This window comes from Rhamphochromis sp. 'chilingali' (assembly GCF_963969265.1).
Source record: "Rhamphochromis sp. 'chilingali' genome assembly, chromosome: 5".
NCBI lineage: Eukaryota > Metazoa > Chordata > Actinopteri > Cichliformes > Cichlidae > Rhamphochromis > Rhamphochromis sp. 'chilingali'.
The window spans coordinates 11,868,745-11,880,829 of NC_137932.1; the positions used below are offsets into that span (position 1 = coordinate 11,868,745).

The following is a 12,085-nucleotide window of genomic DNA, read 5'->3' on the forward strand; positions in this document are numbered from 1 at the left end:
ATTATTGGTCCCTCCACAACAATCCCAATTTCTCATTTAGCCGCTTGGGAAAATGAATTGCCCACCCCTCCTTGTCTAGCAATCGATGCTATACACACAGACGGGAATGCTTTTCCCCTATTTAAGCCAGTTCGCATCTATTCTCTTGTTTGTCTGTTTTGATTTTTTTGATTACATTTAACATTTCAGCTTTATATATTCCATAGCTAAATGTACAGTACACTCCGTTGATTAGTCTCTGTGTATTGATAGCATGTATAGTTAATTTAAATCAATAATAAATTTAGTTTGTGTTATTATTTTCCTCTTTCACCATTAGCAGACCCAAACTTCATACATGCAGTAATCAAATTCTGAGACCACTGCTAAAAAAGACACCAGTTTCAAACAATTTATTTATCTATTTATTATTATTTATTTATTTTACATTTTTCTGTCCAAATTTGAGTCAAAACACTTGACTTCTCTCAGAAATGAATCAAGCACAACATCAAACCGCTTCTGTTCAGGAATGCAAGTAAATCATTTTTTAAAAAAGTGCTTTGCTACTTTAATCTGCTTTGGAAAAAACAATAATTATACTTAAACATTAGAAAAATAATTTTGATTAAAGAGTTTAGTGTAAAAAAGCAGTAAATTAGCCATTACAAAAAGAAAAAAAAAGTTTACCAATTATAAAGTCTGAATTTATGGCAGATGCGGTATAACCCTTTGACTGGATAGTGGTCTAATACATTTCTTAAGCACTGTATGTTATATAAAAGTATATAACAACTATGTAACAACTTTATCTATAACTCTCGACTTAATGTTTCAAAATACGAGTTTTAACAGAAGAACAGAAGAAACATGAATGGCAGCTTCCAAGCACCCGATCTAAACAAGGATTGTGTTAGCTGACGTCTTGATCCTTAGACACAGTAGGTGTGCCACGCTGTAATCTCCACAAACCCGGGTTTCAGATAACTGAAATGAGGGGAGGCTGTGAGGAGATGGAGGGAGCAGAGAGGAGAAAGAGCCCGGCAGACAGCGAAAAGATATGGAGGAAGAAACAGCTGCTGCTCTTTACCTGCATGTGTGGTTATCCGCCTCTCTCTTTATGTGCCATCTCAGTGATGCGAGTAGTGCCAAAGCCCACCTGTCACCTTCATTCTGAAACACAGCCTGCGCTGAAGCCGAAGCCCTGACACACTCACACGAAAAGTTACACTATAACTTAAAAATCCTTTCTCCGGCTGTTGTCCTATAATGTTTATAAATTTACGTGAATAAATTTTAAGGAAAATTTCAGTCTAACGTCATCTGTAGAACTTAAGTATTTAACATCTGTGTTAAAGATAAATATTTATTTTATTTATGCTATTATTCTATGCTATTTTACATTAACATTAACCTGCTCACACTTCCTGTAGCGTCTGTGCCACACGTTAATTGCTTAAATCCGTGTTCCCAGATCTCAGCAATTAACCTGGTGAGTGTAAGATTATTAGCATGGATAAGTTTTATGTATGAAAAGTAAATGCACATTATCTGACTCACAGAACATAATACTGTGCTTGAGGTGAAATTGAGTCTGTGAGCTGAAAACCCTGCAAAGCTGACTCAGTGACATTAGGCAGGTGCTTTCTCTATACGCAAAGGAGACTATGAAATGAGTCCCTAATACTTGGCTATCAAGAAAAAGTTAACACAATAACCCTGAAGAACAATCTGGTGAACTAAAATGTCTCAGGTTTTCCATTTCACTTAAGAGTAGTGAGCAGAAATTCAGAATCCATTATGGTCACATGTATAACCACAGACAGAGGTTACCGAAAAGGACGCCTTTTTTTCTGGAGACGACAGTAATTATACTATTTCATGACCAAGGTATGGGCTGAGTGAAACGCTTATGAAAGGGAGCTCAAAATAGTCTTTTTTATCTCTTTTTAACATAAAAGAAACAATATGCCCAGCCTTGCATGAACACAGAAAAAAAAGCTTTTTATGATTAACCGGCCTAAGCAGCTTATATGATGAGTTCAGAGCATCCTTTTCTTTAGGAATTCAATTCGGGTCTAGTTCAACCTTCCCTGTATTTCGGTAAAGATTTTAGGTGCCAGTCATAAAAGGGACATGAAATAAACTTTCTAAGTGGTGAATGTAATGCTTAAACCTTTCCGCACTCTCAGAGAAGAACAAACACATTCCATAGCTTAAAAAAAAAAAAACGAACTCCTGTAACTAGCAGCTCCTCTTGGCCTCTTCTTGCATACCACTTCTTCCAAATATAGTTTGTGTGATGACTGCTTTAACTTTCACACACTCTTCACAAACTTAACTTTCCTAGACTTTCTGAAACTTTTATGGAGATTCTGGCATATGCATGAACACAAAGTATCTGTAGTTATTCATCAATTTCACTAAATAATTGAAGGCTGAAGATGCTGAAACCAGTTGTTGAAAAACGGCACAAAGAAAGCAGAAAGAGACGGGAAGTCGACACAGCTGTTGTTGCAACAAGCAGCAATACACCAGCAGGCACACACACAATCACATTTCTCTCTTTGAATTATCACTCTGCTGTGACAGGGCAGACGCTCATGATGGAGATGGAGCTACTCGCTACAGAGAAACTAGGACCGGGGTCCTGCACAAACCGAGTGACCAATTAGGGAAGGTCCCCGACAACGGAAAGCTGCAGCAGGACATTATAGCTGGCAGGAGGAATCCAGAGGACTGCAGGAAGGGGATCATTACGTGCGAAAATGGGGACTAGAGGCGGTAGAGTAGTCTCACAGACCACCTGCTCTGAAATCCTGAGAGAAGGAGGAAGTGCCCTTTCAGTGCACTTCCTCCTGCAGGCTTACACAGCGTGGGGGCGGCTGAAGAGAAAGAGACCCAGAAATTATAGAGATGACAGAGGAACAGAGGATCAGTGTGGCAGAAGATTTAAATGTGAATAATAGTGATGAATACCAAGGCTGTTAGTTCACTGTAGCTACAACTTGAATATGAATTCCATGCTTGGTACGCGGGAAGGCGTAGGACATGCCCGAGGGGACTTTTACAGTTTATTCCGCTACAACAGTGATCTCCAGGCTCAAAGTCTACCTAACATATCACAAAGCAAGCATCTCCTCTCAAGCTGAATGCCACGATCAACTGAGTAGTCTAAGCTCAGAGAGAAACAGTGAGAGATGAAGACGGATGAAAATATAAAGAAAGAGAAACAACGAAATCAGGAATACCAGAGGAAACAGGGAAAAAAGGGGGGGATCAAAGACGGTCAAAGGCAAAAATCTTTTATTCTTCTCCCCCGGCGAGAAACATTTATAATCCTTGATTTCTGTGTGTAAAGTCCTTCATTTATTAGAGTTACTGTTCTGCACTGCACGCAGGGCTCTAAAACATTATTTCAGTGTTTAACACCCTGCAGTGTTTAATCTGAAGGTTGCCTGGGCCCAAAGGTAAAGCATGATTAGACTAGAACAAAAACTGATGAAAGAAGGAAAAGAGAAAAAGGGGACAATCGGGTAGGATGAAAGGTGGTTTCAAAAAGTAAAGGGCTGGAAAAATAAAAAGGGAGAGGAACAGGAATAAAAGGGCAAAATATGAAAGACAAGAAAAAGGGACAGTGCTCGGGGAAAGACTGGAAAGCGAGAGATAACCAAACAATAAAGCCCGGCAACAAAAGGGGAATTGGAGAGTCTCGCTCCTCGGTGGTGTCCTACGGCGCCGATGACAACGCTGCGCTTCGGTTGAGGGTCAGAAATAAAAATAGGCAACGCTAGGTTTCTAATTAAGAATTCCCTTTTACATAAAAGTGACGCGAAACAAAGAAGCACACGTGCATGCACGCGCACGTAATAATTATTGAAGTCAATGCAAAGCTAAAGATGAGTGGATGTACTGAAAATACCAGCCAAAAGCCAAACACGCGCATTTAACGGGCAATCGCAGTCACCCGTGTTACGGAAGCGCCGACACCGCCGCCTCCTACAGCAGTTGGGATAATTTCTGTGACTGTGTGTCCTTACAAATCACCAGATGGAGTGCAGTGATAGACAAAGAGGCTTTGGTGAAATCAGCTGTAGGCAGAAAAAAGTAAATCTCGCAAAAAGAAAGAGGGGGAACAATAAACCACTCAAAACTCAAAGCTTTGAAAGGAAGGGGAATGAGAGTTAATTCGTTGCAGAGAGGGACGCGTGGCTGAGTGGGCTGCTTCACTGTAGTGGTCTATATAACAATGCCTTTAAAAAAATTTATTTGATTCAAAGTTACTAACGGGCCCACTGATGTGCAAAACAGCTGCTAGAACTACTGTGAATGGCATTCAGCTGCAGAACTGAAGCACTTAAGTGGACACTCATGACGTTTAGTCTAAAGTCAATTTCAGGGCAAGTAGGCTGGCTCTAATGATTATGCTTTTCACGTGTAACAATTCCCATCAGGGATGAATTCAGGATTGTTTAGCCAATAGTCAAATGTAACAGCAGACAGACTAAATGTAGGTAATTTTCCCAGTCAATTAGCGATACCCTTTAGGCTGAAATATAACAGTGCCTGCTGTAAACTGTTATTCAGTTTACAGCAGGCACAAATGTTCCCCATTCAGGGCCAGGTTATTTATTTAAAGCACAGTAACTAGAGCAAGGTTTTACTGCATTAAAAAGCATATTACGTACATGACCCTGCTGCAATTGGATATATATAGAAGATGGCTTTATGGTGCACCATGAATATAAAACACTAACCAATCAAATAACAATGTATAGTTGATAATACATTACTTCTATTGATCTAAAGGCATTTAAATGTCCCTGTGCTGTTTGTATATGTAGTTTGCATCTGTTGCTTTGCAGTGAAAGTGTAAAAGTAAGAGAAAGCCCAACTTTGACTATGCACTAAATGTTCCCTTTCTGCTGTTAAACCCATTAGCCTTTCATCGAACCACCATCTTCCTCACTTCATTAATGCCCTGCATACATTCTGTGTCTAACATCTGCGTTCTTTCCAGTTTGTTTTAGAGTTGGAAACGATAATGGCTTCTTCTCTTAAATAAGCCCGAGCGCAAAGCACAAAAGAGAGAGTGAGGAGGAGTAATGATAATATGTTTGTCCCGCATTACGAAAGCTTTGAGCGAAAATAAATCCACCTCTGTTTCTACTTTGCCCTGCTCGCCAACAGTTTTTGTCTTTCCATTCTTCGGTCCTCCTATTGAGAGCGGACAAATGCAGCTTTTGGGAGTCTTCAATAGCGTTTTGTCTTCGTCTGAAACTGTTATTCTAAGCATCAAGGTTGGTTGAAGGTGAAGTGTGGGAGCAGTGGTCCACATGATGCAAGCACATCAGCAGGGGATACAACCTACAACACAGCGAAGTTGCTTTATCTTTACTGCAGATTCTCAAAGGTTTTAACCATCCACCCCGTGTGCCCTTCCTCTGTTGTGCTGTAAATGCTGTAAATACTCTTTGTTTTTTAAAGAAGAATTTCCTTTTAGAAATCCCCAAACTATATTCGCTTCTGTTCACACAGCGTCTAGGGAATCTCTTTGCTCTCCACTTCCAAAACCTCCAAAAACACGTTTGTATAAGGTTTTTTTTCCTGCCACTTCAAATTGTTTTTGAAAATTAAAAAAAAAACAAAAACAGCTTAAATCTTTCCATGCACGTATCCAAACCTATGATTTGGAAAATCTTAAAGATCTACAAATGTCTTACCAAAAACGATGCAAAACCCAGAGGTAATTCCCTCCGCAATGATGAGTGTGTGTGTTTCTATTTGAGCTCGGAGGGCATTTGAGCCGCAAGAGCAGCTCATTCCCGCGATTGGGATCTTAGTTGGGAACCAATACGTCCTTCAACTTGAAAGGCCTGCAGACAGAAGCACGAACACAATCGGGATCCTCTGCGCGCATGCTCCTCATCAGCTTTTCTCCCATTTCTTGTGATTTTCTTTTCACGGTTTGCCATGTTCTCATCTCCTTTGATTAACGATAGCGCTGTTGTTATCGCAGATCCTGAAAGCAGACACTCTCACTTTGTCATTGTTGGCACTCTAATCCGGTACGTTCTTTCTAAAGTCCTCTACTTCACACTAATCAACCACATTGTCTTTTCCCCCTCATTTCTCACTTCTTTTACTCTCCAAGAAACCTTTCTAATTTTTTTGTGTCTCCAGATCTCGGTGCAAAGATGTCAAAAGCTACCTGGTATTTATTTATTTATTTAAAAAAGTGCTAGGCAAAGCAAGGTGAACAGTTTTCACTGAGGATTATAATGAAACCAAATATCTAATATGGATATCTGGAACATATTCACTTGTGAATTATCAGCGTCATGAACATTAAAATGGGTGTTACAATATATTTTTAGACAAATCTCAAGTCCCAGACACTGGAAACTGAAATCTGTCCAACATAGTTGAATGGAAAACACGTAACCATGTAGAAAAATGCTGAAAATGACCAGCAGTGACTCACATGCTTCCTGTGGCTGAGCTGCTGTCTGTGGGTAGAGAGCCGTTGGAGCGTTCCATCTGAGCCAACCTGAGGAAAAAAACAAAACAAAACAAAAAAAACACCATCAGGGAAACTAAACCATTTGAAAGCTGTCAACATCTCATTTAAATGCAACAGAGCATTAGAGCAACAGCATCAACAAATTATATTAATGCCACAGTAGCAGACCAATTAAAATTTAAAGCATCTCGTGGAGTCCACAAGCATGTTAATGATAAAGATGCCACAGTTTGTTTGGGCTTTTTTTGGTGCTTTTTGTTTTTAAGGGAGGAAATGGATTACATCATTGAGTGATTCTACTTTATGCATGCACAGTTTATATCCGAATGTATGGGATCAATGTTTGGATGAATATGTACGACATGCTATGGGGAAAACGTTTGTTTTCTTGATGACATATGCAGTCAAAGCAGCCATGCTAATGAGGCTGGTTCCCCACATCAAAGCCTGTCTTACACCAGTGTAAAAGGGGCAGATTAAAAATATAACCCACAATATTAAGAAGTTGATCTCTGACAGAATATACATTAAAGGGAGAAGCTATAATTCTAATATGAAATCTCATCAAAGTGTGCATATCTTCATGCGCATCCGTACGCTCCAATCTAATCTCTTGTGTGTTTTTATTACAGCTGAAATTGTAATTCTGGTGTCACTTCTTCAGTGAAACGATACCACCAGAAACAGTGAGCGAAGGTTAATGATGTGTAGCTAATGGAAGGTTACAGGGCTGCGTCACGAGAGTCATAATGAGTAAAGCTTTCTGCAGAAGTCCCGGAAAACTGCGGTTGGGTTTTGATACAGGAGATGAGATTTGGACCAATTAGAAAATCTTTTTAATGGCACAGATAGGATATAGCAAGTATATCAGTGGATCTTAGTATTAAAATGATTTTTAAAAGAACACGACAGAAATTCAGTCCAAGTGCAAAAAAAAAAAAAAAAAACTACTAAAAACATCAGTTTGTTGATGCTGTTAATGATTAACTGCAGCTCACACACTGTGCATACAGATGTGCTGATGTACACAGCAAGATAATTTGAAGCAGGCGGTTAAAAGCAGCTATCAGGCCAATCTGTTACTAGACTGATTTTAGCAACACATCTATAATGTCACCAGCTCATGTGGTGGGTGGCTGCATGCCACTAAATCCACTCAGCAAGCAGACATCGGCATCAAGCTGATATTTAATGTATGTCAACACTGTGATGGATTGTCACAAAGTTCAAAAAGAGCATATTAGGATTGTTTGTGCCTTCCCTGGCACCCAAGCATAATCTCCCTCTACCACAAACGCATTTCCCTCACTTTAATCAAGATTTGGAAAACATCAATAAATGTTGTATTTTTCTATTATGGATCTCTTGAAAGGTTCAGGTCAATTATTTTTTTCTATTTTTAAAGTAACAATGAAAAATCCAAACGTTATCGATTTTAATCAGATGCTTTGGTGCCGTCTGAGAAGAAAACTGGCAAACAGTATTCCGGTTTCTCTAATTTGTATGAAGCAAGTTTTAAAATGACACTTTCAGCACATAAATGAAGGCGAAATGCTTATTTTCGTCTCCAGTTTAGTTGGAACCATGCCATTTCCATCTTTCTGGGCTTTTTTGCCTCCCTTTCTTTTCTTTTGTCTCAGCTAGTAGGAGACATTTAATGTCCCTGACAATAGAGCCAGCTCAATTTCCTAAAATAAGCAACGGGGTACTTTGATAGATGCAGAATTTACTTTTTTTGTGTTTGTTTCCGAAACTGAAGAGCCATTTGAGACATGTTTTGCTGTGTAATGACACTAAAATACAAAAAGAAAAGAAAAGCTGTTCCATTACTTATGAACGCCTGCACTACACATGCATCTTATGGTACTAAAAACACATTATTTACTTAATTAGATCCCATTTACTGGAAATTACATTAGATAAATTATACATTTAAGAAACCACAATTGAATGTTTTCCCTAGCTTCCAAGCACCGACTGTTTCCGATTTATTCCATTTCTTTAGCTTGGAGAGATTTAATTTGGTTGTCACATCTGCATTTGTTGTTGCCCCTTTCAGATCATTATTTTAGTGCAGACTGAAGGGAAGTGCGGCCTGGGGGGAGGGAAAAGCATCTACTTAAACGCTGATGTCCATTAGATAAGGTTCCGCAGTTACAAGAATTCATAGAAAACTTTTTAAAATGGTCCTCAAAAAAGAAGCTGTTCAACATTTAAATGCAATTATCGATTCTTTACACACATGCTTCGTGGCATTTGCAATGAGAGGATGGTGACTGGAGAATCCAGTGCCTACCTGCTGGCATAGTGCCCTATCCTGGAATGGGTGTCGTCATGAGAGAGCTGAGGTGACTGGGACAGCCTGAAAATGAACGGGGTAATGGAGATGAATGAGATTCAGCAAGCCCACACAAGCTCATTAACACACTGATATTCACATGCGCGCGCACACACACACATGTTCATGGACAGCCTAACAGCCCCTCATAACATCACCTAGAAAACAAATCTCATGGTCCTAGACAGAGAAATAGGAGAGCAGGATTATCTAAAGAGCGACTGGATGGTTTTTGACAGGCCTGCTGGGATCAGCAACTGAATGCTAGCTGGGTGCTCTAACAAGGAGAAAAAAGTGAGGGTGAGGAGACAGGGGGAGAGTTTTTTTGGTCCCATGCTCAGCCAGTGACTCAGGCAGGCAGGTGGGCAGGCAACATGCAGAGCAGTCATGGCTTAGTTGGTGTGAGGATGATGGGGGGAGATGAGTAAGTGAACAAGGGAGTAAAAGAGGCGGTGTTTTAAAGGCATTCCAGGCTGGAGACGAGGTGGTGTTTACTGGTGGCGTAGATACTCACTCATACTGCTCCGGACACATGCTGATGAGGGTGACGGGACTGTAAGAGAATCGGGAGGGGAGAGGGAAGGGAAGTAAAGGAACCACAAATCATTTCAGGGTCAAAAACCACTGAGCGGGTTAGAAACAAAACACACAGCAGGTAGAGGAAGAAGTGGAAGGAAAAAGTATGTCCAGCTGCTGAGCGCCTGGATTCAGCACACGAGAAGTTTGCCTTTAGGGCTTTCTTCGACTTTCAGATTCTGTCACTGTTTGGTTAGTTTTACTCAGCAAAAATACTTGTTTAGCTCTGGGTAAATCAAAATCAAAATCAAATACATCCTTTCAAAACTGTCAACCATATCTACAGAGTCTGACTGATAGAAAGCACTGAGCGCAAACTTCCCCCGTGTGCACACAGGAAAGGCGTGTAAAACAGTGACCAACATATCTAAATATACACCGAATGTGGCCGAGACTATCTCTCGTGGAGTTATCTTCAATCTGTTTCAGAACTAGACTTGGAAACAGTTTGGAAAAAGTGAAAATGGGCAGCTGGATCTGTCAGTAACACCCTGTAACACAAACAATGGTTGTGTGTGTCTGAAAGATCTCACACACAACGGGTTAATGATGCAAGTTGATTTTGCTGCAGTCACACACATCTCATTAAATTGGTTTCACAGTTGCTCCTGCATACAGAATGATATGGCCTAAATTCATTCCCTTTTCTCATTTATTTCCTGCAGGATTTACAGAAATAGCAAGCCAGGAAAAAAAAAAAATCAGTACAGTAGAACCTATTTCCTGGTTAATCTGCTATTGAGTCCAATACAATATGTTATATAAGGAGAACTAAAAAAAACAGTGCAATAAGCACACAAACGAAGATACGGGTCATCGAGTTTTGCTAATAAAACACTGATGCAAGTCTTTTAAAGTTTCTGCTTTCCAGCCCACAATAACTGCTGCTATTTTTAGCGACCCAGAACACAAAATTGTCATTTGTAAACAAACGGGACACCTTCTAATCCCAAGAACACGAAGAAATGTGCCGTTTTCACAAAGGAGGCTGGCTAGAAATTGTTAAGATAACAGTTGAGGTTGACGTTCTGTTGCCTCGCGCTTTTGTTCCCACATTAAAGCAAAGAAAATCAGAGGGAGACGTGAGGCACGGTGGTTATGTTTCTCACAGCGGGGCAGCCAGCGTAGTCACACTTCTGTAGCTGTGAGGAGAATTCAAAATGTAACAGGAGATTCAGACAGAGGAGAGGAGAGAGAGAAAAAAGACGAGATGGGGGTCGGTATGGCAGGCTGAGCTAACTTCTTGGAGGCAGTGCTGCAGCATTTTACACACCCCCGCCTAAATCTTTGCCTGGAGGAATACTCGTTGTGCTCATCTCGCCTTTCAGGAGACCGACATTAGTCTTTAGCTCTGCAAAGATAGATAGCTTTGCAGATTGCAGATGTGTTTCCTTTCATACATATCTCTGCAACCTCTATTCAGTGAGAAAACTTCACTCTTTAGATGAACTCTGGAAATAAAGAAAACAAGGGGGGGAGAAGCTGCTGCCTGCGAGTTTGCTGCAGACAGAGGAGAGCTTAAGTTTGACCAGGTACCAAAGTAAATCATTTTGAATACAATTTGGTGCCATTTACAATTAAGAAATACAGACAATTTCTCTCTTTACTCTTAAATTTAACAAATGTTTTTATATTTATCAAACTAAAAAACTAAACATTTAGTCTGATTTGATGTTACAATTAAAAAAGTGTTTGTGTTTTTAGCTGAAGAGTATGTAAATATCTGGTTTTAACTGTATATTTGATGATGTTGGTGTTTGGCTTGATTGTCAGCACACAGAGGGAGAGAGAGGAGAATGAGGACAGAACAGAGATGGAACAAGAACCAGGTGAGACAGACCTGTTAGTCAAATGGTTGTTTACCAAAACTCATGAAAACATGTATCCAGTACCTAGTGTTTCTTCTTAGATACCATTTGTTACTTTTCAAATTCTATATTTATTAAGTTATGCAGGCTTATTTGCACAACAAGGCTAAATAATTACATAAACTTTTCTCAATCTAAATAGTGGACTTTGGTAAATTAAAAAATGACTGTAGTGCAGGTCTATGATGATTTTTAGTGCTACTATCATGTAGTTGTGATTGTGGTTCTGTTTTGGTGAAGTCCTAAGTAGTCCTGATTTTGAACTGTTGTAGTCCTGTTTTAATTCCGGATCAGTTCTGGGTCTGGTTGAATTGGGGTTTAGTCCTCATGTCTTGATACAGCCCCGACTTTGTTCTGCCTTGCTGCTTAATTAAAAACCTAGTTTAAGGTGTCCTGCATATGTGATATATATTTTTTTCCTATGTGAAGTCATTCTTTTTTTAACAAAACTCAAAACAGAGCCTATTAATCTTTCAGTCATTTCTACCCTCACTTAATTTCCTTTCGCTGCTCAGCTCTCACACAGTGGCTCAGCTATGCTCCAATCCCTCCTGTGCTGTGCGAAAGCAAAAACACAAATATGCCTGACACCCGTAAACGAAGCAGCATCTGGCTGACTTTTTTCGTCTCGGTCTTGGTCTCGTCTCAACTTCGTCTCGGTCTTTGTCTCGATACCCTCTGATCTTGGTCTTGTCTTGGTCTCGGTTTAGGCGGTCTCGACTACAAGTCTAATTCAAAGTCATGTAAATCACCTTTAGTTTGTTCTTTTCCTCAGTTTAAACATCAGCAGGTCATCTTGTC

General features: G+C 39.9%; 1 protein-coding gene across 4 annotated transcripts in view; it reads right to left on the reverse strand.

The window, feature by feature from the left end:
• utrn (utrophin) overlaps positions 1–12,085 on the reverse strand; it is a gene marked incomplete at its 3' end in the record, with an annotated part of 195,649 nt that overhangs the window by 12,878 nt on the left and 170,686 nt on the right. For 3 of the 4 annotated variants that reach the window (XM_080883912.1, XM_080883909.1, XM_080883911.1), the window contains 3 exons: positions 9,355–9,393; positions 8,799–8,864; positions 6,464–6,529 (listed from right to left, as the gene is read on the reverse strand). In XM_080883912.1, the coding sequence (XP_080740038.1) occupies positions 6,464–6,529; positions 8,799–8,864; positions 9,355–9,393 (171 nt within the window). The remainder of the gene's footprint in view (positions 1–6,463; positions 6,530–8,798; positions 8,865–9,354; positions 9,394–12,085) is intronic. The other variant, XM_080883910.1, reaches the window with a different exon arrangement.